The 26156-nt window shown below is 43.2% G+C and overlaps 1 protein-coding gene across 2 annotated transcripts in view; it reads right to left on the bottom strand.

The window, feature by feature from the left end:
* rev3l (REV3 like, DNA directed polymerase zeta catalytic subunit) overlaps positions 1–26156 on the bottom strand; it is a 66474-nt gene that overhangs the window by 1225 nt on the left and 39093 nt on the right. For both annotated transcript variants that reach the window (XM_007556011.2, XM_007556012.2), the window contains 23 exons: positions 23692–23828; positions 23345–23473; positions 22099–22336; positions 21834–21976; positions 16556–20339; positions 14173–15050; positions 12842–12915; positions 12558–12683; positions 11727–11919; positions 10796–10907; positions 10566–10681; positions 8131–8249; positions 7122–7240; positions 6822–6963; positions 5966–6210; positions 5058–5166; positions 4717–4923; positions 3768–3877; positions 3012–3126; positions 2785–2922; positions 2371–2561; positions 1508–1754; positions 856–1074 (listed from right to left, as the gene is read on the bottom strand). In XM_007556011.2, coding sequence (XP_007556073.1) covers positions 856–1074; positions 1508–1754; positions 2371–2561; positions 2785–2922; positions 3012–3126; positions 3768–3877; positions 4717–4923; positions 5058–5166; positions 5966–6210; positions 6822–6963; positions 7122–7240; positions 8131–8249; positions 10566–10681; positions 10796–10907; positions 11727–11919; positions 12558–12683; positions 12842–12915; positions 14173–15050; positions 16556–20339; positions 21834–21976; positions 22099–22336; positions 23345–23473; positions 23692–23828 — 7891 coding nt within the window. The remainder of the gene's footprint in view (positions 1–855; positions 1075–1507; positions 1755–2370; positions 2562–2784; positions 2923–3011; positions 3127–3767; positions 3878–4716; positions 4924–5057; positions 5167–5965; positions 6211–6821; positions 6964–7121; positions 7241–8130; positions 8250–10565; positions 10682–10795; positions 10908–11726; positions 11920–12557; positions 12684–12841; positions 12916–14172; positions 15051–16555; positions 20340–21833; positions 21977–22098; positions 22337–23344; positions 23474–23691; positions 23829–26156) is intronic.

The raw sequence follows: 26156 nt of genomic DNA, 5'->3' as shown, positions 1-26156 counted from the left end.
TTTTCCAGGCTTAAATTTCAATGTTTTCAGAAGGTTTTAAAAACTAATTCTACAAACATTTAGATACAAGACATTTACTGAGCTTAAAAGAATTGAGGTTTGATTTATAGATTCCACAATTCAGAAAAAAAAAGCTAAAATGTCTGATTCATCAGTGAGGGTAATTTCACCGATTGACATCTAGATGGAAAACGAAACAAAAACTCCAGTGTTCTGCAACTTTTAGACGCATTTCTACTTCAACACACCCTAGTCATCAGCAGAACTTGACTGCATTCAGACATTAGGCATTCAGGTAGGTGTGTTGGACAAGAAACATGTCTAAAAGTTGCAGGAAACCAGATTGTGAGGTCTGGATTTGAAGATTCCTGCCTTAGAGAATAGCTTAACGGTGTTGCCTTCAATTGTTTATGCTAAGAAAACCTTTTAAGCTATTTTGCCCAGCCCTACGTTCCTGTTGGCTGGGCTAAAAGGAAAGGGTCTCTATAAGGTCATATTTACACCACAGAGAAACAAAATCATGGATTCTCTGAGAGCCACTGTCCCACAGCTTTTCAATACATAATTCAGGCATTTGATGAATTATGTACATGAACTACATGAGCCACTTTTAGACAGTGGCTCTCGAGGAATTTAGTAGGAAACCCCTGACCTTAATCTCTCTTTGACTTAAGCATAAATCCAAAATGATTTTAAGAGTTGTTGTGGGTACCAATAATTGCACCATCTGCGATTTTCTAAAAAATAAATATTTCCTAGTCAGTATTTGTCCCGTTTCATATTCATGTTAGTATCTTTGTACTGCCAGCAGACCTGGGTGCATAAATAGCAGACATATCCTAAAGGTGGACTCACCTTGAGCAGCTGCTCCTGCTGGTTCTCCCACTGCCTCATGTCCTGGTACAGGGTCACAGCTACCCGCTGGGGGTCGGCTCTGCACCGTGCGCACACTCCTAGCTGGGTCAGCTCATCACACACAGGGCAGTGAAGCGTGGTGAAATACTGAGAAATGGTTCCCTTCCTCCCAGCGGGCTCCTCGCCCCCCACCACAGAGGAGCAGGACGCTTTCTGGATCTGATGAGGGACGACAGACAGAAACAGCTCTAAACAACACTGAACATCCTTTGCTTTTAACTTCCAAAAGCTTCAAGTTTGACACAGCCAACTGGTCTGAGCTTCATCCCAGTAACACTGGGCAAAATCTTTCCCTACAAGACCAAGATTGCTCTCGCCGGTCAGTCTGGATGTTGACCAGCAGATGGCAGTAGTGCTCTGTCACACAAAAAGCACCGACTTCAAACAGCATTTCATTAATTAATCTGATTGGATTCTCAGGAGGAATCAGAAAAGGTTTATCCTACTCTGTCTGAAACCAGCCTGGCTTTACTGTGACAAAAATGATGGCTAGGTTTTTATTTGTTAAGGCTTTTTCTTTCAATAAGGTTCTCTTCTTATTATGGAAGTTTCCATGCGAGTTAAAACTGTAAAATGAGTCCCGACCACTCACTCTGGGGAGCTCCTGGTACCATCCGAACACGTCCACTCCGATGAGCTGGAACAAGCGGCCCAACGGCGGGAGGATCTGTTTGGTGATGTAGTAGGTGGCGTTGAGGCGCAGGCTGGGGTCCAGCAGCACCTCCATGGGCCGGCGCACTAGCTGGATGAGGGGCACGCCGGGCATCCCATACACGATCACATAGGGGACTCTCTCGCCCACGCGAGGCTCCAGGCGCCGATCGTACGCCATCATCCGCCTGAGAACCCACAGAACACCAGAACCTGATGGGTTGGGCCATCCGCTGTGACTCTGCTGCCTCACTGCACTTAGAAACTAAATGAACTCTCCTAGTCTTTGGGAATGGCATATTTTCTACCATCTGACACCAAATTCTTTTTCTCGCCTGCCCCCCCCCCATTAAGAGCTGGGTTGCCTAGCAACAGACGCAGGTAACTATAAACCAGGCTGCTGCAGGAAGACAATAAGCACTGTGGGGAAAAAAAAAAAAGAATAAGCAGGTTCATGCTGCTCATTTCTATACAACCAGCTGGGATTTCAGTGTGCATTGTTATACTGGTAATGGTTAAGGGTTCCTACCCTTAACCATTCAGTTAGGCATAGTTAGCTTACTCTGTAAGCTAACTATGCCTAACTGAATGCATATCAAGTCAAAGTTTAATATCGTTAAAAAATACCAATGTATGTGGAAAAGTTTGTTTTGACACTTCTTGTGTTCACCAAATTAAGGTAAAGATGTGTCCCTATAAACACTCTAAAAGTCATAATTCCCAATAAGTCCCAAAAGCACAAACGTGTGGGTGTGTGTGTGTGTAAATGAGTGTTTTGTTTTTAAGTGTTTCACACAAACACACCTGGTGAGCTCCAGGGCAGGCACACAGGCTCCGGGCCGGTACGAGCCACTGCCTCGGTACTCCTTGGCAAAGGTCAGGTCCTGCATACTAGCCCGGCCGTCCAGAACCTTCACACACTGACGCTGGACAAACTGCTTCACCTGACTGATGTCCCGTGTCTCAAACAGCAGCTTAATGGAGCGCTCCAGAATCTGGGACAAAGGAGCAGATAAAAAGTCAGCTGCAATACTGACTGGAAGAAGCAGTAGTGTGTTGTCTTCAGGTCATGAAAAGAAGCGACGAGTTACTGTTGCCACATTCCCCTGAGTGACTCATGCAGACAGATCAGGGGAAACCAGTGCAGGAACGACTCTGGCACGGCTATGATTGGTGCAAAGAACTGTGACAGCAAGGGTACAGCGGTTTTCCTGTTACCTTGGAAACAGCGGGGCATCCGTCGCGACGCACCGTTTCTATTCCTTTGGCATCAAACACAGGCTCTTTTTGGTCCAGGCTCTCGTACATGTAGCCCACGTAGCGCTTCTTTGTCTGCAGCACGCAGGGCAAATACACCTGGAGCACAGAAACACAGTGAGGTTCCCGTCAGACATCACAGACCAGCTGCTGCCGGATTCTGTGTTTCTGAAGCAGCTCCCGTTTACCTTCTCAAACTTGAGCTTGACAGGTTTGGGGTTGGTTGCGGTCACGGCCTCTGCGATCTCATGGCCGATCTTGAAGGCCTGCTCCTTGGTGGCTCCTTTCAGCAGAACAAACATGCTGCCGATACATGACAGAGACAAACATTCACAGTCTGGTCACTGGGAACCTGCAGGCAGCTCCACTTTCTCATTTTTCTCAATCCAACTTCATTTAACAAAGACCTAATGAGTGAAATTCTGCAGTGCTGATAGATGGGCTAAATCGTTTCAGGAAGATGTTTCTAACTGTGCTGTCATAGGTTTACACTTTAAACTCATAAAAATACCTGCAAAGTAGTTTTTTTATTGTAATATTTACAAAAACTACGAAAGGAAAAATAACACTGTTGATGGAGCATAAAGAGAAACTTTAAACAGTGAGGAACTCTGAAGACGAAACAAAGATCGTACAGTCTGACGTCTCCACCAATCATCTTTCAATCTTCTCCTCTCTTTCCAGAGTAAAACAGCTCTGCCTGAAAGCGGGGTCAGTTAAATGTCTCGTCTCATCAACCTTCCCTGCTGTTTTTCCGGACAGTGTGAGGCTGTGGTGGGCTACACTGACTCCATGATGGATCTGAGGTGCATCCAGAACTCATGTTTTTATTCCCCTCATTCACCATGGCCCTGTGGTGAGGCGCAGTCAGTCGATATCAGGAGTGTGTGTGAGATGCATGACCTGCAGGTGGGGCGACATGTACTCACGGTGAGAAATCGTACCTGTCTGTGTCTCCATACACGACTCGGGCTCCCCACTTCTTGGTGTCGTTGACCAGCTTGATGGCTCTCTCCAGGGTCTCTCTGGCTTTGTGGACAATGCTGTCTCCCACCTGCAGAAAAAACACACCTCCATGAAACCTGTCTGATACACTCTGCAGATTTGAGATATTTCACTTTCTTTGAGAAATATCTCAAGCTCAGTTAGACTGAAAGTTCACAGTATTCTGTGAACATCAGTTATCAACCATTGCCACCGATTATCATTTGATTTTAAGTGTTGACTTTGACTAGGCCATGCTTTCACACAAAGCCCTCCATGTTTCGAGCCGTCATCCTGCTGGAGGTGAACCCAGCTCAGGCTCTCTGCAGTCTAACAGATTTTCTAACAGCTGCCCAGTCAACAGGTTCTTCCACCTGAGGCACAGATCTGTGCAGCTCCTCGAGGGTTACCAAGGAGGATTAATGCTCTCTTTGCCCAGCCTGTCAGCTTAGGTAGAGGTCCATGTTTAGATGATGGATTGGTCTGAGATGTTCAATGTTTGGGATGTTGTTGTAAAAGTGGACCCTGCTCTCCACAGCTTCCTTACTGACCCGTCTGCTGGTCTTCATGATGGCGGTTGTTCACTGATGTTCTCATTAAGACTGACATCAAATTACACACAAGTAATCCTTGGATACACTTGATTTTATTCAGGAGAATCAGATTTTTATTTGCTAAAATGTCAGAAAACCACATAGCCTTTTCCCTCCAGAGCAGAAATACACCCTATTTTGTGTTGGTCTGTTGAATAAAATCTAAATATAAAGTTTGTGGTTGTACCAGGAAAACATTGTGAAGCTGAAGCATCATACGTTCACAGGATTCTACATGCAAGATAGAAAAGCATAATCTTCCTATGAGGTGAGCGTTGGGGTGTTCAGTGAACAGGATGGATGCCGATGGCCTCACCTCCACGCTGGGCATGCGTCCTGAATAGTTTGCTGAGGTGTAGCCAAAGGTGACGTTAGCGATGAGCTTGAGTCCAAGCTGCCGGGCGTCCAGCAGCCTCATCAGGGCCTTGTCCTGCCTGTAGCTCTTCATGGACTGCTTCACCATGATCCTGGTGCTCAGGATCTCCTCCAGCATGCTAGGCAGGACGCCTTTACGCACCGACGACTGAACACACACACACACACACATACAACTTCAGTCCGAAAAAATATTTTTCCCAGACAAACTTATGGAAACTGTTCTGAAAACAGCTGAGGTAGCGTTTCTGGAAGGTGTCGGAGGTTCAGAGGGAGCCGAACCTTTACAAAGGCGATGCCGCTCGGGGATACGGTGATGTCATTACGGAGCTGGTGGAGGAGGTCAGGAGGAACCCGCAGGGAGGTGCAGCCAAACTTAAATTCATCCGGCCTAAAGAAGAGAACAAGGCAACGATGTTCATTACCATGATGCTCAACTGATGAGCTCTGTAATCTAGTTCAAAGTCTTTAGTAAGAAGACTGAAGACATTACAGCAAACTTACTCTGCTTTGTGATTTAGGAAGTCTCATAGTAAACAGGTACACACTCCATGGAGTACACACACACTGCTGTTAGCAGCAAGTGCTATCTGTGATAATCACCAAAATGAAATACTAAAATTTTAACATTTCAAAATATTCTAAAATAAAAGCAAAAAAAAAAAAAGAACTAACAGATCAGACATAGAACTGGATTTTGAAAATAATAAGCCTCAAAATCACTGACTGGTGTTAGTTTGCAGGAAATACAGTCGCCATGGCAGCCATCTGTTCTCCTGCAAATTAAACAGTGCAGCTGTTTAATTTATATAAAAAGATCAAAAATAATTTATAAGCTAAACTAGACTATACAAACAGAAAACTTTTAAAACTCCTGAATCTTGAAGATTTCCATGTCTTCCTCTGAATGTGGAGTAGAAACACTCCCAGCCACTACTTTATTATTATAATTATTATTTCCCTGCAGTTGCAAACATATTCACGTTGAAAAGAAGTGCTCACCACTCCTGCTGTTGCCATGCAACAATATTAACCCAGCAGAAAAGCTCAAATAACTAGTAAGTGTGTGTGTGTAAGCTGCTCTAAGCTTTTAGTATGTCTGTTCAATTCAAACTAATGAGGGAACGAAGCAAGGCGGGTTCTCGGTCGGTGCAGGTGTGTGCGTGCGTGCGTGCGGGTCGTGTCCTTACGTTCCCAGGCCGTCCACGTGGCCGAGGCATGTGGAGAAGCAGTAGTTGTATGCGATGACGATGGAGGGGTACAGTGACTGGAAATCCAGCACCACCACAGAGTTGCTGTAGAATCGGGACTCAGGCTCCATCACCAAGGGGATGCACTGCGGCGCCCTCTGCTGGGCTCGCTGCTGCACGCTGGGCGTCACCGGGATGTAGTTCAGGGGCTTGGCCACACGGAGCATCATGGACTCAACACGGTACTGAGGGGAGGAGGAGACTGATCACTGCAGGCAAAATGTTCATGAGCTTCATCAGTTAACAGTTAGTTTGTAACTGTACTGCTGATCAAGCATCGCTTTCAATATTCACATATATACAAATTAGAGCAAATCAAGCCAAGATTGGATAATTTTCACTAAGTAAATATATAGTAATAGCATTGAGTAAAGATCCTGAGAATTGTAGGACAAAAACTTACTAAACTGATCAGTTTGATTTGTGCACCAGATTTGATATCAATATATGAAGAAACAAGAAAAACTAAAATATTTTAACATTTGCATTTAAAAAATCTAAATGACTTTCTACAACAAAAAAAAAACTCAGCAAATTTCTTCCTTAAGTGTAAAATGGAATAAATATGGCTGAATAGCTTACAGAATGTAAACATACTGCTTTCTGAGTGCAGCTGCATTTACAAAACAGCATTAAAAAGCTACGTTAAGTATTAAACAGCCTTATAAATACCTGCTATTGGGTTGGAAAGTTAAAAATCCCCAACAGTTACCTCACCGAGAAATGCTGCAGCACAGAGATGCAGTGTGTTTCAGGACACCACTAACAGTATGCACGTGTGTGTGCGTGCGTGTACCTGGGATCCTCGAGTCAAAACATGGAGGAACTGGATTCCAAAGAGCCGGGCCAGCTCACTGGTTCTGCCAATGATGTCCTGCTGCTGCAGCAGCTGCATGGTGCCGTGTAAACGACTCACATAATGATCCACCATCTTCCACCTGCAGCAACATGCAGATCAAAGGACACAGCATGCTTTACTACAGAACAGGTCGGGCCAAACCTTCACTGCTTCTGTCCACCCAACGATCCCTGACTGGACCTTTTGGCAACGTAGAGCGTTGGATAACAGAACATGGAGTGTGTGACTGTGCTTGACCTGTGCAAGTGTGTGATATGGTCGAACCAGTCGGACAGCGTGCGGGGGCTGAAGAGGGGGAAGCGCTGATGGAGCACATGGAAGGCCACGTTCTCAAAGCTGTAGTTGTTCAGCGTCACCTGCAGAGTCGAGAAGATCACAATAAGACCTGGGCAGGAGCGAGGCATTCATCAATTATTCTGATGATTAATCGGAAAAACATGGCACATCCTGGAGATTTTTCAATTAACTACTTTTTATACAATATTAAAAATATATTTGGAAAATGCAAATCAACAAATAATTCACAACAAACATTTTATTCCCTAAAATGCAATAACAACATTCTTTTACTGAAAGCAACAAAGGAGTTAAAAACATCAGCAGTACAGTGATCTGTACAGTATAGATTAAAACCAGTTAAGAATTGGAGAGCAACGGGTGTCCAATAGGAGATTTTGTTTTACAGAATTTGAACCAGGTGAAGTTAAAACTGGGCCACTTGAGGAGTTCTGGGTAGAACAAATTTATCATGAAAAAGACTCCAAACATACAGCTACAGTAAGACTGCTAAGAACATTCGTGTCTTAGAATGTCCCAGTCAAAGTTGAAGCATAATTTCAATTGAGAAATAGCAGCAAGGCTTGAATTTTTTTTTGCTTATAGAGATTCTCTCTTCAATCTGACTGAGCTTTTCTGCAAAGATAAATCTATTAGAGAAATGTGGCTAAAAACAGATGCATGCTGTCCTTTATTTGACAGCAAAGAAAAAAATGATAAATACATTTTTTTTCCTACTTTGCAATTGTGCACTAATTTGTATTTGTCTATAACAAACCCCAGTAGTACGTCCAGGGGGTTGAGGTTAGAGTTAACATGACATTGAGATCCTCTTTTTAAGATAATGCCAGATACTGATGCAGAAAGTTTGTCAAAACATTTTTTGTGGCAATAAATGATTTTTTTAAATAGAAACAGCAGACTGAAGGTCACCACAGCCTGAAGAAAGAAAGCTGGGAGAGAAACCTGCCTCGCTCTTCATCACCCTCCACAGGTTGAGGGTGACGCGGCCGATGATGTTGATCTCAGTCATGGTGTCGGCGCCGTACTCATCCCTCTCTGCGGCAAAGCGGTTCTCTTTGGAGTCACCTGAGGACACGCAGAGCCAGACAGAAAGCTAATTAGAGAGGCTGGCAGCTGCCTGAGGCGCTCCATTCAGTTGGAGCACACACACAAACCCACTGCCATGGACACGCACGTCTGTCCACACAACACACACCGTCCACATGTGCTACGCTCAGTCCTAGGGAAGCCTGCGTTAGCACTCAGCATGTTCAAAACAGAAACCTCTCTCTCTTTCACACACACGCACGCACACACATACCTCCTAACATCAATGTGAAAGAGAGGTGGTCATAAAACTCATTCTCTGTGGAGCAAAATCATAAAAATAAACCCCGACTGCAAATTAACACTCGCATGTTAATCTTTTCCAGAAACCAATGTTGGTTTTTGGAACCAAAAACAAAAAAAAATTACCTGCTGTTGAAACCTGCTAGATCCCCAGTGCAGAAAAGTTATCAAAAATGTGTTAAAACTTCTCTGTTAGGAGGAAACAGCTGCTGAATCTACACCACCATGTTTCATATTTTCAGTCAACTTTAACTGATACAACAGTAGCAATTACTGTGTTTGTTTGCAAACACTAACTCGTATGGTTTGCAGTGTTTAGCATCATAAAACCTTAGTGGGAATTAGAGATCATTTTAATTAAGGATGGACTTGTGCTTTCATTGTAAGCAAGACTAGATGCCAGTTCTAGCGATTATTTCAGGTTAGATTGGAAAGTTTAACAGAGCTTATTCTACAAGACACAAATGAAAACAGCTTCCAGGATTGTTACATGGTGAATGGTTTTTAGTTTGAAAGTGTGTCTGGTTAATGGTCTTTGTGATGAAAATAAATCTATGAATGTTAAAAAAGTCCTGACTTTGAAGTGAATTTAATTTTGTTCTGCAGTGTAACCATGGTGAAATAATCACATTATGACAGGACAGAAACCTCTTCTCAACACAAAGTAGCCCAAACATGGAACATGAAACCAGTTCAATATATTTAAAATTTATCACAGTTACACCTTTAAATGTATTTAGAGTTTCTTACATATGTAATTACTGTGACACAATATTCACTCATAGTGCCATTACTGCTCAGAGAAAAATAAAATATTTTCATTTTGCAGATCAAGGCTTTTTTATTTTCTCCCTCTTTCCCAAACACATGTCTGAATAAGTTGTCACAATTTTTTAAATCAATTACAATCACACAGTTTATAAGCTCTAATAAACTGTGACTGCTCTGTAAAATTCTGAGATCAGTTTCTATCCAGAATGGGGGACCCTCCATATCACTGCAGTATTCCTTCCATATATTTAACAATGTAACAGGTTTAGTGGCTGTAATTCTTTTCCAAAGCAGAAACACCTGCAGCAGCAGAAATGACCACGCTCAGTGTCGCAACTTACAAACCCAGCAGCACCCAGAAGTGGAAATGGTTCCACTGAGGAAAGGTTCTAGTAAATTATGTTCTGGAACTAAGAGGCCCCTGAATGCATTGTGTTTATTATCAGAGGAGACATCAATAATTGATGCTGTGATTTAAAGCTGCAGTATGTAACTTTTATAAAAAATATGTTTGACATATTTGTTAAAACTGTCACCATGTCATGCCAGTACAATATGAGAGAGATAATTTGTGAAAAAAATCAGTCTCCTCCTCATCCTCCTCCCTGAGCTGCTATGGTCATCTGAAGAAGTGGACTGCTCCAAAAACAACCAATCAGAGCCAGGAGGAGGGGCTTAGTGGTGTCAATTAACCTTGCATGTGCTGTTAAATGTGCTAATGGTGGATGAACAACTTATTGTTATGGGGAAAAAACTGTTTATCTGGCATTACTGGTGGCCACGCTAACTAGCCTAGCATTCAGAACAGCATGTTATCAGGAAGAAGCTGTAGCAAAGCAGAGGAGGAGTGAGGATGAGCAGGCACATGCGAAGGTGATTGACAGCTCTAAGACCCGCCTCCTCGCTCTAACTGGTTGTTTCTAGTTAGCAGTCGGAGCACTGAGAGAAGAGCTTGATTTTTAATTTATTCAATTTCCCTTTGGGATTGACAAAGTATTTTTGAATGTGAATTTAACAGATTATCTGTCTCATACTGTCTCGACAAAGTAACAGTTTCAACAAATATGTAAAAAAATATTTTTTTTAATAAAAGTTATATACTGGAGCTTTAATAGTGGAAACAAAAAAGAATAATGGACATGTTAGCAAGCATGTTTCTTGATAGGCAGATTATGAGTTTATTTCTCTGACCTGTGAAAGCCTCAAATCATAAAAGTATTGATTTTTTTCAGAAACTGGAGCAGCCTGAGCCTGAACCACCGAGGTGAGTCCTGGAGGTACCTGGGATCCGTGACAGCTGCTGGCAGAGGTCCACTCCTAGTGCAGCGGCGCGCTGTAGAAGGAAGCCCCATGAATGCATCTGCACCTCGTATCCCAGCAGGATGTCTGGGTCAAACCTGGAGGAACAGCATGCAGACTGAAAGCAGGATCAACAACCCTCCTCCACCTGAATGGTTCACTCTGATAGGACTGTAGCACAAACCGTCTCCAGTCAGTGACAGAACACACACCTTCTCATGATGGCGATGAGCTCCTGAAACAGCATCTTCTCCTCCCTGGCGTAGATAACTTGTAGCCCAGAGACTCCTGACCTGACCAGCAGCGGTGCCGTCGATCTGGGACCTGCAGACGGATCCCAACAGCTGCATCAGCCCAGGTTCACAGACATGACTGAAACACTGAGATCACATAGTAACACCTGGACTACCGACTACAGTGGTCCAGGTCCAAAGCAAACAGAGCACATCAACAGATTGAAGGAACAAAAGCACCAGTAGGGGGCAGTAACAAAAGACATCCTCAGAATTCAGACAATGTATATTTCATTGCCACTCCACCATAGAATGAATAAGATGTTACTTTTAATACAAGTGAAAATGATTAGCATAGTGTTGACTGTATTCTGTATGTTTTAGAAGCAGCATTCACCTTCTATGCACCACAAATCTGGAACAAACGTCCGGAAACGCTGAGTTTCTAAACTAAAAACCCAGATATTTAGACTTGCCAATTTGTTAAATTCAGTTCCATTACTACTGTGTTCAAAGCATGAATTGCTTGTGGCATTTCAATATGACCCAAAAACTAACAAGCCATTGTTTTAAGAAGGTGACAAAATAAAGTATAAAACAGAACAAAAGTTTTCCATTGGATTTGGTGATTAGTTCACACTGCTCAACTGTAATTATTTTCATTATTGTTATTATTATATATTTTTTCCTTATTAATGGACTTCAAAATGTCCAATGTAATTGCTAAATATAATTTTTACTGTATCTACTATTGAATAGAGAGAGTGGGTGTGATTGGTGGGGTTTTAGTTTTGTAGTTTCCGTTTTTCAATGAAAAATGGAACGTACTGTTGTGCACTGCTTGTACATTTTAATTAGTGGTTGTGCATTCTCAATATTATATCTATACCAACACGTAGAAGGACTTCACCTTGACCACAGCTTTTATGGTCTTTGTCCACCATGATGGCACCAGTCAGCTGAGTTCTGTCTCCGCCCTGCAGCGGCGCGTCGGAGCTGAAGCAGTAGAATAAGGCACATATTGGGTCAAACTCCGGGTCAGGTTCCAGGTCCCGGCGGCTTCTAGCATGGAGCTCCATTCCCATTAACGTAAGGTGCTGGACCTGAAGAGTCAAAACAAACTGCACTGTAAGCTAAATATGGAGCTTGCAGAAACAGAAATCTGGAGACAAAATTCAGTTTATTTATTTCTATAGCACTAGTTCACAACAAATGTCGTCTCAAGACATTTTACCAAAAATATCATTTCAATTCAACATCCGTTCCAACTGATGCTAGCTATCAAACAGTGCAGTATGCTCAACTAATGATTCACAGTAGATTAAAGGAATCCAGCAGATTGCATCGAGTCATCGACTTGCAGCATTTTACGTGTTCCTGCTGGACAAAAATGTAAAAAGCAACAAGTCAACATTTTAGTCATTACATCATCAATTACATAATCAATTACATCATTACATCATCAACTGAATGTGAATGTGTTGTGCTGTAACTAATATTGATTTGCATGGAGTTGGTGCTGAACCTGACCATTTGATTGAACTGAAATCATTTGAAATAAATTGGATGATACAAAAAGAAACAAAAAAAAAAAAAATCAACAAGACTTTTGTTTTGATTGATCCTAATTAAACTTTTGAATCTACTTATCTAATTAATTCATGTGTCACATGAGTGAGGTGTGGACCCAGACCGGAGCACAGCAGCTGCTGGTCCCAACCTGTCCTGCGGAGCGGCTCACCTCATGCAGAGCTTTGGCATCCTGCAGATTCTGCATGCTGACCTTGAAGCCGTATGAGTTGGCAATACTTGGCCCTTCAATCTGAGACTGTTCTTTCTTTGGCACATTTATAGCAGCAAACTGGTTCTGTGGAGAAAAGAGAGAGCATAAAAATCACTGCCAAGACCCCGACAACAGGTCAATCACACAACATGACGCTTCAGCCCTGTTAAAGTAAAAGATAAGACTGCAGTCAAACACTGAACTGTAAACTGGAAATCACACAGACGGGGGTAAGTTCTAACCTTCATTTGTGTGGTCAGTAATACTCTCCTCAAAGGATCGGTCTGGCTTCTTCTTCTCTGAGAAACAGGATCCTCTGCAGCAGGGAAAGATCAGGACAGGAGCTCAGTTAACAGCAGGAGCCGCTGGGTTAGACTCATTTATGTTTACACATTTACAACCTTTATGTTCAAAGGGACAAAAACCTAACTTGTCCTGCTGATTAATTATCAGCAGCTGGTCACCGTTTCCCAAATTGTAAACAAGCTTAATAAGCCCAGATGTGCTGAGGAAACAGGGTTTTTAATGCTTCTTAAAGAACAAAAACAGAAGACAAAATAAACAAGTCTTTAAATAGTAACTTTTTTAACAGCCACTTTTAAAAACTGAAAATGGCATTAAGCAAAATACATCAGTATGTATTAACCATGCGTGGGTAAAAACGGTTAATGGTTTATTGAAATAATTGTCAAGTAATTTAGTAATAAACTAATTGTTAACTGGAGTGCATGAAGTCAAAAGCAGGCCATTAGCTCAGAGAACACCATCAGAGTAGTAATTACACAATAAACTGCTCAAAAAATAGAATTTTTTCATTTAAGATGTAAAACATTATTTTTCTGCAAATATGCTCAACCCAGAAAAACATAAATGCCATTTTTAATTCCACCTGGTTCAAATTCCGTAAGAATATATGAAACTTCTTTTGTTATCCAGTTATTAATAATAAAAAAAAATAAAGCAATCAGCTCTATACTTTATTGATGTTAGGTCCAGCAGAACGGGCTGAGCTTTTCACATGGTGAAATATTTTTAGCTGCAGATGAATCCTTTGCTAATAATGATCAAACGTTCACTAAAAGGAAGCTGCATCAGGCAGCTACACACATTTAGACAGTCCAGTTAATTTCCATTTGATATATTGCACAGTTTTGAGTTATAATAGATTAGAACCATTTAAACTAGATATAACATTGGTTATTGTGGCATTCAAAATATGTTATTTTACAACACTGCATTAATCTGATGGTTGAAGAACCTGAATAACAGATTAAAAACAATAAATATCTTTGATGTTGAGCTCAGGTCTACTTATTCAGTAATTTAGCAGCAAAAAAAGGCTTTTGAATGAAAATGGTTGCTTATTTGGTCAACATATGGTTTTTGGTTAAATTGTGACTAATTAATTACAAGCCTTGTAATTAATTAGTAAATTAGTCCCACCACAAGTTAATAAGTTCTATATATTTCTATTGCTTTCAATCAGAAAGTAACTAATAATTCAACGTCTGTTTGTTCAGATATGCAATATGAATATGAACACTCTCTACTGAGCCCTGCTGGTGAAACTTACTATCACTTATGGGCGTGCTGCAGACTGGGTCCAGATCTTCCGTGCTCCTCCGCCTTTTCCTTAAGAAGGGGGTGGTGTGTAGGCGGTGTGGACTGCTGCCACCGTTCCTGTCTGCACCATGGAAAGGAGAGGGAGACTGGTCCGCTCCAAATCTCTCCTGTGAGTCGGGGAGCCTGGGTGATGGTGGTTCTGGTGAGTTCTTGCTGCCGAGTCGCTCAGGAGCCAATGGGCTCAGCTGGTGAGACTCCTGCCACGGAGGCAGCTCTGGGGATTCTGGAGACGTCATGTTGGAGGCGTCCTCCTGTTTCTCAGGCTGGGGGCTCACAGTGCTCTCATCTGAAACCGGACTCAGTGCTGCGGTGTTGGACTGAGGACATGTGTCCACCAGAGGAGACAAGGCTAAGGACAGGCTGAGCTTCTTTCTCCTGCGAGTTCTCACACTGGAAGTGTTCCCACAGTGTTCGACATTAACTGAAATGCATCTGGAAACATCTGGCAACTTGGTTCTGTCAGGGTTCTCCTGCTCCACATCTGCCCCCTCCCGCTCCTTCCCCGGCTCCCTCCTCTCTTTCTGCAGGCTGTCGTACTGCTTCCTGGCTTCCAGCCACAGCTGCACGCGCTCGTGGCTCGGTGGGTTCCTGCAGGGCAGAAGGACGACCTTCTTGTCGCTGGCTGAGGATGTGAGAAGCCCCGTCTTTTCTTCTTTTGTCTGCTCGACCTCTGCTCCCTGAGAGGAGGTGATAGTGGTGGCGGGGTGCGTCATGACGGAAAAGGCGGTCTTCCAGAAATGGAGGCCCTCCAAAGACAGGTCTCCTCCAAACTCTTGGAGCTCCCTCACTAATCTGGTTCCCAAGGTGAGCTTACGGCCCCCAACCTCCCTGGAAGACAGCAGGAAAGACGAGAAATCATCTAAATGACACCAGACAACAGGAAGAACCACAGGAGAACTGGATCCTTCATTTGTGTGGTCAGTAATACTTTCCTCAACAGGACTGTAGTTATCATATATCTTTTAGTTAGATATTATATTGTGTTTGTATTAGTGTCCAAAGTAAGCAGAGTAAATGACCCTGAGACAAATACTTAGTCACAAAAATATTTGCAATAAGACTGCAGAGGAAAATGATTCCATCTGCTGCTGAAATCTAAAAAAATTAGTCAGGAATGTGTCAAATTTAACATTTACATTGGCTTTGATACAACAGGAGAGTAATGACAATCATCCGTTTAAAAAGCAGTTATTTCATGTGCAGTGATTTAATAAAACTTATGAACTTCCTCTTACACATCATTTCAGATTTTATTTTATGGTGATAATTTTAGCTGTGTGGCACAAATCTCTAAAACAATCTAAAAGAACTGCTTTTGAATTTCAAATTCTTTTATTCTTACATGTCTTTTATACTTCAGTAAAGCAATTTGGATGTTCTAACACATTGGTGGGGAAAAGAAAGTACATTTTGATAAAACTATTAAATCATCACAACATTTATTCTTCCTGTTTGACATAAATCTAATCAACAACTCTGTAACTGCTTAGAACCACCAAACATTCAATGAGGATTTTAAGCCTGGGCTTCCATCACATTATTTCACTAAAAACTCCAGACTAAACTTTCAGGAGACGGAAGGAAGGAAGAGAAGATGGAAGAAAAAAAATGAAAGAAAGAAGGGAGGAAGGAAAATTGGAAGGACATAATTGAGAAAGGGAGGAAGGAAATGTAGATTCAAGAGAAGAAGGTATACAAGGAAGACAACGACACATGGAAGAAAAAAAATCAAAAAAAGAAAGGAGAACTTTCAGACATTTCACAGAATAGAGCCTGAAGATAAAAATATTTTTTCATGATCTTATTTCTTTTCCCCACACTTATTTGACTCCTTTAAAATAATTCAATCTATCAGACTGTGTAAGAATCCTGTAGCACTTCAAATACCAGATTGATTATCTGACTTCCTAGTCGTTTATTACCAAAAAAACAGAGTTCTCCATGAACTATAGACTTAGTGGATGATTAGAGTCTTAGACAAAAACTTGATACAGAACTGAGTGCATTAGTATTTTTATCCAGCAGCAGAGACTCCCACTGGACACTAAAATATTATACTGACTTCCACTAAAATCACATTTTATTAACACACTACTATTAAAGCTTAAAGCCAAAAATTCTGCAGTCAGCATGAAGAAAAGTAGTGATATTTGCCATCTTTACTGTATTAAACCAGATTCAAATCTATTCTTCTTGACCAGTCGGCTGATCTGTGCCATTCTAGTGTTTTAACCAGTTCCACTGTTAAATAAGCATATCTAAATACCTGCAGGAACAAACTGCTAACTCTAAGCTTCAAAAGAACAACATGACGTGAGAAAGTGTGATCTTACATTGGCTTGTTTGGGATGTCAGATGGATCACTGCAGAAGGGCTCCTGGAACGTGGCTTCTGACATCTCCAGGTCCATCAGAGTGCTGAGGATCTCGTCCCGACTCGGAGGGGACATGAGAGGCTTGAGGACATGGGCTCCACCTCCGGCGCCCCGCTGAAGCTGGCTTGCTCTCACATGTGACAGAGAACTGATTGAGTGAGGGGAGCTGCTGGGTGTGGTGGACGTAAGTCCATCGATGCTCTCGTGATGTTCGCTAGTCGGTGAGCCCTCCTGGTCGACAAACGACACAGAGCTTAGAGACAAAGGTATGATCGGGTCGAAGGCTGAGAAGAGGAACTCCTTTCTCTCACAGTGGAAGTCTTGAAAAGGGCTGAGGGTATGGGATTTACAGAAAGAAAGGTCCCATTCTCTTTGTCTTTCTGGTCTGTGCTTCTCAGATTGAAGCTGAGCAAGGTTTGTTGAGGGCTCTCCATTCCCAGACCTGTCAAAGAGTTCAGGGCTGGCAGGCCTGACTTTGCACACATCAGAGTCTCTCTCGGTCTGACTCTGAGGAAGACCTTCCAAGCTCTGCGCCTGAGCAGATGGAGGTTCATGGCAGATGTCACTGAGGAACTTGACAGGCAGGTTTTTATCGGTTAAAACAAACTGATTGCCGCTGTAGGGACTGGAGAACTCTGCTTGGTGAATAGTGTTTATATCGAAAGTGTAGTCCTGTGGGAGCTCTGGGGACAAGCTGTCCTCTATGAAGTTGCAGCTGGCGAGACTTGGTGCAGAGGAGAAGAGAAGGCAGTCATCAGACATACTGCCAACCTGCTTCACTGATTGGTCTGGTTGAGTACTGCTGGTCCTGCTTTTCCTGTTTCTGGGCTTCTTCTCCTTAGGAGCGGTAGACTTTGGGACCCGGGATTTCCGAGGAGCAGTGGAAGGGGTTCTAATGGGCTTAGTGTGTTTCGTGGAGGGATTTAGCAGCACTGCGGCCTGCGCTATGGCAGCGGCATGTCTGTCTGTTCCAACTGCTTGTAGAGGAAGGGCCTGTCCCTGCTGCCTCTTCTGGAGGAGCTGCTTAAGGACAGCCAAGCCAGACGGAGTCTCAGTGAGAGCTGGTGTCTCTCCGTTTTTAGGAGCTGAAGGGGGACAACCTTTGTCTTTCTGGACATCATTACTTGTCTCTGCTGGCGGCTGAGGGGCAATGCAATCTTCTGGACAAGATTCTACCTTTACCACAGTGGTCTGACAACCCTGCTGCTTCATCTCAACAGGTGCCAGCATGTTTTGGTTAACTTGCATGATTGAGGTCTCGCAGGCCTCAGCCTTTGGTTCAATAAAGCGAGCTGAGGTGGGCATCAATGTGTCTGAAGCCGAGGACCTGCTCTGACTGGTGCCATCGGTGCCTAGCGACTGCTGAAAGGAGGTGATGTCTTGAGAGGAACTCTCTGATGGAGCCAACCCGCCATCAGAGAAAAGCAGCTGGGAGTCTTCTTTGCATAAATCATCACTTTTAGGTTTGTCGGTTTTCTTTTTGCGGGACCTTCTGGGTTGTGGAGATATTGCGGGACTTTCAGCTGCATTGCTAGCTTTCTTTCTTTGCCTTGCAGCAGCAGCAACACCTCTCCTTGCTTTATCCTGTTTGGGCTCTTGTACCTCTGAGGGCTTAGCAGCGGACATGTTTACTTTTCTCTTAGACTCCGTGGACTTCTTAGGTTTGGCTGGTCGACTTCTCCTTTGGGCTCTTTTAGTCACAGACTTTGTGCATGGATTTAGTGATGCAGAGCTAAGGCAAGGATCACTGAGTGGATTTATCAGCTGTTCTGAACTGTATAGAAAAGGGTCACTTGGGGACCAACAACGCGGGGGCGTTGTTTCTGTTGGGCTTGGGGATCTATCAGAAAGATAGCCAAGTTCTACCATGACATCCGTGTACTCTTTCTCAAAGTCATCTGCTAGCTCACAGTAACATGGCCTAGGGGGGGGCAGAGAGGGCAGAAGTGGGCGTCTCTGACAGCCTGTGCTCCTCCTCATCCTTTGCCCTCGTCTGACGAGAGGCTTTTTGGGAGAGATGTTGATCGTCTTCTTGCCTGTGTTGTTGACCCTAGCTTTTCGCTTGGGCGATTTTTTGGCTTTGGGCTCTTTGACGGGAAACCTGACGGCAGTGGACTCTGGCACTTTAGGCCAGAAGCTCTTGAGAGGAGCCAGTTTATTGTAATGTTCCACTTTATCTGCAGTCAACATAACCAGCTGTTCGTCTGCATTCACTTTGGACATCTTCACCAACATGTTTTTCTGACCTTTGAACCTGTTGATTATGATGTACTTAATAATTACGGGAGGTTCTTTCTTGCGTCTTTTCTGGTATTTGGTCTCCTGGCCCCTGGGAAACTTGCTGGAGTTTTTATAACGACTGGAACCTGGCTGATCTTCATCAGTACCATCAAAGTTCTGTTTCCGTTTAGCCCTCAGTGTGTATTTACTCCCGGGCAGTGCTGATGGTTTAGTACAGCTAACTTTCGCAGATACATCTGGACCAAGGCTCAACTGATCCTCAGTTACATCTTTGGCTTCTTCACAAAGAGAGGAAGTAATGGTGGTGTTGGAGACAACAGCCTCCGACACTGGTTCTATCTGCCCATCGACTGTCTTTTCCTCACTGTCCAACTCTTCATTTATAGCTGGCTCAACTTCTTCATTTGGCTCACCTTCATTTACTTCTGCCTGTGGTTTTGGTTGATCCTCTGAAACTGACCCTTCTATGTCTGAAGTCTGGTTGCAAGCAGATGTTTCTGAACAGAGGCCAGTGCAAACTGGACTGTCGGAGATCGGGCTTTGAGTTGTTCCTGCTTTGTTCTTGTGCCCCGTCATTCCTAACCGTTTTTTAGGAAGTTTCAGCTTCAACTTGCAAGTCGGAGACAGCTCTGGCTTGCTGCAGGTGTCAGCTGGCTTTTTATTTCCAGTCTTCTTTCTATTGAGACAGTTGGAGAGAATAACACTGGGGAAGAACTTGTAATGTGCCTCCTGCTGGGCAACAATAGTCCTCTCGGTTTTATTTTCCTGGTAGTCTTCATATCTGATTTTGAGCTCCCCAACATCTCCTTCCTCACTCTCTGGGGCCAGTTCTTCCTCTCTGTGGTCGATGAACTCGCCCTCCTTCATGAGGGATGGCGTTGAGGTGAGGCTCCTCAGAATTGGGCTTTTTCTCTCCTTAGTGCTCAGCTCCAGCTCTGTCTTAGCAGAGCAGGCTCTGAGGTCTGAGTAACAAAGGGAGATGGTGCTGTGGTTCTGAAAGATGGATAAACGGTTAGTTTCTACAGTCTCAAGGCTGCTGTACCTTTTCCTATTTTTTGACACCTTTCCACTGCTAAAAGGGAAGGCTTCCAGATCAGCCTTCTCCACAGATTTGGAGCTTTTCTTGTTATACGTGTACAACGGTCGAATGTCCTCCTTGTTCATGCAGATAGTAGACACCTCAGAGTGATTGGCTATTTTGCGAGGAATTGGGTGCTTCACTGGCAGGATGTATGGGATTTCTTTATTAACCCTGAACCCTGCTGAACATTCACTGGAGCCGTCTGGGCTGCTTTTTAACTGAAAGGAGTTTTTGAGTTGTTCCTCCGTGTCCAGCCCACGGACTGGCCTGTGCTCAGGATGTTTGCAAAGCAGGATCTTCGCTGACGACGGCGGCTCCAGGTGGACAGTCTCTCCAGTGCAGGGATTTGTTTTCCCCAACAGCTTCTCTGTGACTGTAAGCGAAGACTGAGACATGGAGCCACTGTCTGTTAAGGAAGAATCTAGGAATACAGAAGAGAAAAGAAAGGGTAGGAATAGCAGCACATGAGCAGCACAACAATGAAATGAAAGAAAATGGATTTGTATATACACTATATTGCCAAAATCATTTGCTCACCTACCCTCACTCATAGGGACTTCAGTGACATCTCATTCTTAATTTATAGAGTCCAATAAAATGGTGCTCCCTCCTTTGAGGCTACAACAAATTTAGAAATGTGCCAACGCTGCAAGGATGTAACTTTTGTTAAATTATTGCACTATAACATGAACATGATCTTTGGGGAAACTAAAGTTCCTTCATGTTGTCCTACTGCCATCTGCAGAAATACGCTGCTCAATCAGAACCAATCAACCAGTGTCAGGAGGAGGTTCTTAGCGCTGACATTCACCCTCTTGTATGCACTCAATCTCTTTTTGCTATGTTGGAACAAGAAAACAACATCCCGAAAGACAAAACAGACCAGAATGTTTCTGTATGTTAGAAACATTGACCCAAAGGAGCAGAGCCACACTCCTAAGAAAAGAAACTTGCACCATAAATTCCCATTCCAGACTTCACACTTGACACATGAGGAAATAACTGCTTTTATCAGCATATAGAGCTAGGCAGATGGGGAGCAGCAAGGTTCATGAAAATGTTGTGTCCTGCTTAAAAGGTTTTAAGCTTTTCGACTGCTTAAAATGAACATAAATAAGTAAAATACTGTGCTTTAACAACAAACTGTTGAATTAGAATCAGAATAACTCAGTCTGTCTCCCATCATCCTGTAGTTGACTTTAAACTCAGATGAGAGTTTAAGTTAATGCTTTACTCACAGCTGATCACATTCCACTGAATCCATGAATTTCATTTCTGACTTCTTTACCACTCTCAGTCTTTTAAAATATCTTGAAGTTGTCAATAAATGATTAATTAATCTGCGTTTAACTCCTATTTTCCAGCTGCTGGTGCAGATGAGGATTGTGAAGCATTCACAAGCCCTGCTTGTTTAAAAAAAAAAAACACACATTAATAATCTAATGTTCTGATATTAGAGCACATGCATGCAGGAATACAGCTACACATTTTCTCTGTGCACCAAGTTTGATGGATAAGATCGGCTTCATGTTCAAGTATCGCAGATCTCCCAAATTTAAGCCGATTTATCAGTGCACCCTTAGATTTTACCCCGGCCCACCACCTTGTGGCCAAGTTGCTTTTATTCCCTATTGCTTCCATTTTATAACACCAGAAAACAGTTCACAAGGACATTTTCATCAAGAAATTTCTCAACGGAATATAATGTCACAGTTTCCTGTCTGACTTCACTGATCTAAGAGCAAGGATTCCTTTCCCAAATGTCTGATGAAGCAGCCTGTATCCCTAGGTGCTGGATTTTAGACACCTGTGGACGTGGAAGCGATTGAAACAGCTGTGTCCAATGATTTGGAAGGATAAACAAATACTTGTGGTGACACTAGCATATGCCAGCACTGAGCAGAAAATGCCTCACCACTGCTTTCGTCTGCTGCCCCGTCCAGCTGTGGGATGGACAGATTAGCAAACAGAGAGTGAGTCCCACTCCACTCCATGTCTTCGTCAGAGGACTCTTGCTGCTCATCGCTGAAGCCGTCCTCTGCCTCCCTGACTCCAGGCCTGTGCAAACAGCAACAACAGGAGACAGCTTAGCCCTGCCTCTAACTGCAGTGGAACCAATAAAAGCGTCCAGGCGGGACTTGGATTATTATTTTCTCTCTGAGTTCTAGTTAAAAACTCGCCTCGGTGGGTTTGTTCTCCCAGGATGTTCGCTGTCCCACCGCTGTGACATTATCATACTAAGCTCAGCCTCTTCTTTTTCCAGCTCGGGTCCGGCTTCTTCTTCATCACTGTTGCAGTTGTAGGTCGATGCACCAGGGAGCGACTGAGGCTGAGAGCTGTGTATTAGTGGAGTCCTGTGGAAACCATCGTCTTCCAGGCCAGCCAGCAAATCAATGAGGGCATGATCCTGGCTGCTTTCTACAGAGACGAGAAGACAGACACTTCACACATAAATGTACTGAACAACACTTTATTGGGGTCTGCCACAGAAATGCATAGGACAGCATTGAAATGCCTCCATGCATATTTTTTATGATCTTGGCATGCGGGCTATTACTTCTGTCATTTTGACACCGTTTTGTGTCAGTTAGGGTGCGTTCACACTGCAGCCTGAAGTGAATTGGGTCATTGGGTCACTTCAGGCTGCAGTGTGGATGCACCCTTAGACTGAAGCAGAGATAGAATTTTGTCCACACTACACGACTTTTTGCCCCGATTTTCCCCTTGTGTGTGTGATGTGTTACAACTGATTGGGTCCAGTCAGTAGAACGTCGTGGCCAGTCTGATCTAATTCGGGCATATTCAACATGTTGGATTGTCTTGGCCAGTTTATGACTGGAAGAGAGAACGCAACCTGTTGAATGTGACAGGTAGCTAATCAGAAAGCACGGATTCCCCTCAGGGAATCACAAACAGCTGACACGTCGCAAACCAGAGTCCACATATCATCTTCCATGGATATGGAAGATGATATGTGGAAAGTCCGTGTTACTCAACATTCTTGTGACTCTCCACATGCTATCAAGTACATTGTAGCTTACATTAGCATTGGTGCTAATTTTTAGCCTCAGAATGCTGAGTTCCAACCGACAGGCCCCGTTTAAATTTCTTCAGAAATTTTCTAGATTGGAATTGTGATACAATTACACATTGAACTAAATTGGTAAACATCGCAGAAAAAAATCTCATCGGTTAACTCCATGCCTTTCGGAGGCTATATCATCATGAGAAGTACAAACACAAGGACTTGAGCTGTGACCATGGACCAATCTGAAAAAAATCTGTGTTAGCAACACAACACAGCACTACTTCTAAAGCCTGCAGAGATCCTCCACAACAGAAGGAATTTATAAACAGCTGTTTAATATCAAATGATAAGGACAGCAGACTTTACCAGAAAGATGAGTAATGGGTTAGATGCTATACCTAACAGGGTGGAGTGGTTGGACGTTTGTGAGAGAGGGAGAAATGTCTGGCTGTTTTCCAGAAGACTTAAGATGGCTTCTTCATCAACAACAGCTTCATCTGGGACTTTTCCACCACTCCTCACCGAGTCTGAACACAGGAACAGGTAGAAAAACACAGAAACCGCCAAACTTCAATCAGCATAGTTGAAGTAAACCAAAACTGGACTGAAATGAGTCAAAGGAAGACATCTTTCAAGGCTTGTGTTTATTGTAGAGCAATGATCTGAGAAGAGCTTGATTTATGTTTGCAATAGGAAGCTTTGTACATTCAACTGTACGTTGTTCTGTGAAGGTTTCCTGCCTCACCTGGCTGGGAGTCTCTGTGCACCTCTACGGCGTTAGCAGCTGTACACGGCACTAAGTCAGGGGGCAGGAGGTCAGGATGCAGAGTGAATTCGGCTGACAAACTCTCCTGTTCATCATCCACAAACAAATCTTGGGTCCTGAAGAAAAAAAAAAAAAAACATTCAAATAATTGAAGCTCAGCTAGGAGAACAACAGGTCAATACAGAAGCTTCAGTTGTAGAGACGCAGTGATCAGACTTTCCTTTGACCAATACAGAGTTCCGGCTTTCTGAGACGTTTCACCTGAATATTGCTATTTTGATAGCTTTAAATTTTTCTTTCCAAGAAACTCAATCCATAAAAAAGAAATATGTGCTGCACGTTCTCTGAAAGATGTTTTCTCCAAACTAAGAGTGACATCAAAGTTAAATCAACACTAGTACACAGATAAAGTCATAATAAATATTTGATCTCTGTTGCATTATACCTTCAAAGGTGATCCTTTGCAGGCCTCCTGTTGCCATGTTTTATTATGAGTCTTAATCAGGGGAAGTGCTGTTTAAAGTGGGAGGGCCGCACAGCTCTGAGGAGTTTCTGTTGTCCGATGGAGTGTGTGTGCATATGAGTGGGCGACGTTACGTTGTTTGAATGTGCATGCAGACGAGGGGAATATGAATGGAAACCGGGCAGGCGGCCAACTGGGCTTTTGTATCTGTCCAGATTGCTCTCAGATACAAGCTGCCAAAAGCGCTCCTTTACCCATGCTGCTCTGCTGCCCTGCCCAACAACTCACCACTATGAGACTGGGAAACACTGAAATGTAAACAAGGCGGGCGGCTGACACTCGCAGGTAAAACACATTACACAGATTTGTAGATGTAATGGGAAAAAACAATTTCCTGCTCCTGTTACCGTCTGCCGGTAGGCTTTATTTATTTATTTTTTTAAAACCTGATCATATCTTTGTGTAAATCATTCATTCTCATCGAAGTGCATATATGTGGATATAGGGTACCCCAAGGTTCAGTCCTGGGGCCCCTCTTATTCAGTATCTACATGTTCCCACTAGTTTAGGTTGTAACAGGAAATAAAATTATTTACAATGACCACACAGATGATGCACAGCTCTACATTACGATGTCACCAGGTGACTCTGAACTGTCCACGCACTGAACAGATGTTTAAAACAAACCAATGCATGAATATGCAAAAACTTTCTCCAGCTGAACAGAAACAAAACTGAAGTTATTATCGTTGGACCTAAAGAGAACGATCTTGAGTCAATGCACAGCTTCACTTATTACAGCTGGAAACTAGATGCCAGGCCTGAAATCTGGGTGTAATACTGAACTCTGACCTGAACCTTCATAGCCACATGAAGACAGTTACAAAGTCGGCCTTTTACCACCTGAAGAATATTTCAAGGATTAAAGGATGAATGCGGCGAGAGTCGCTTGTCCTCATCCAGCCCAGCGACCGGAGCAATTCATGCATGTGAAATTTTAAGCTCGTACCCGTAGATGTGAACATTCAGGCTGGTGACGCGACTTGAGAAAGTTGACAAATGTTCAACATTTGATACTGTAGAAGAAAACTTTCACATTTTGTCAGTGTGTAACATAACTCATGACGCACTGCTTTGAACTAGATAACCCTCCGTGGGAGAGAGGGTTCCAGGTCAGAATAGGTGGGAAGATTAAACTGTGCTATGTAATTTTAACGCGTTAAACTTTCGGATTGATTCTTGACAGCCCCAATTCTGACTTCTGAAATCATAATTCTGAGCTTCAAGTCACTTTTTTTCCAGTGACCCTAATTCTCGTCCATGTAACATAATGGGTTTGGAAATGCTGGCAGTCTTTTGAGAATATCCATGGTAAAGTATGTTGTTGATTATAATTTTTAAGGGGAAATTGGAATTGGCTAAAAATGGCAGATTGTAGCTTTACCAAAAGCTCTCATTGGTTTGCTTCTATTAAAAAAAAAATATACATATATATAAAAATTCCCCTCTCACCCTCCGCGGGTGGTCTCTTTCATCCTCTGAGCTCGGGTCCTCTACCAGAGGCCTGGGAGCTTGAGGGTTCTGCGCAGTATCTTGGCTGTGCCTAGAACTGCACATTTCTGGACTGAGATGTCTGATGTTGTTCCTAGGATCTGTTTGAGCCACTGCTCCAGTTTGGGGGTGACTGCCCCGAGGGCCCCGATGACCACAGGCACCACTGTGGTCTTCACCTTCCAGGCCTTCTCCAGTTCCTCTCTGAGGCCCTGGTATTTCTCCAGTTTCTCATGCTCCTTTTTCCTGATGTTGTGGTCACTTGGTATTGCTACATCCACCACAACGGCTTTCCTCTGTTCTTTATCCACCACCACAATGTCCGGTTGGTTCGCCATATATATATATATATATATATATATATATATATATATATATCTTATGCAAGTATGTCAATGACGCCTCCACACTAGTGTGAGAGATTTAGGCT

The sequence above is a fragment of the Poecilia formosa genome, unplaced genomic scaffold, assembly GCF_000485575.1.
Source record: "Poecilia formosa unplaced genomic scaffold, Poecilia_formosa-5.1.2 Scaffold75, whole genome shotgun sequence".
Classification (NCBI taxonomy): Eukaryota; Metazoa; Chordata; class Actinopteri; order Cyprinodontiformes; family Poeciliidae; genus Poecilia; species Poecilia formosa.
The sequence above is the reverse complement of the archived record's forward strand: the minus strand, read 5'-3'. Positions and strand labels throughout refer to the sequence as shown.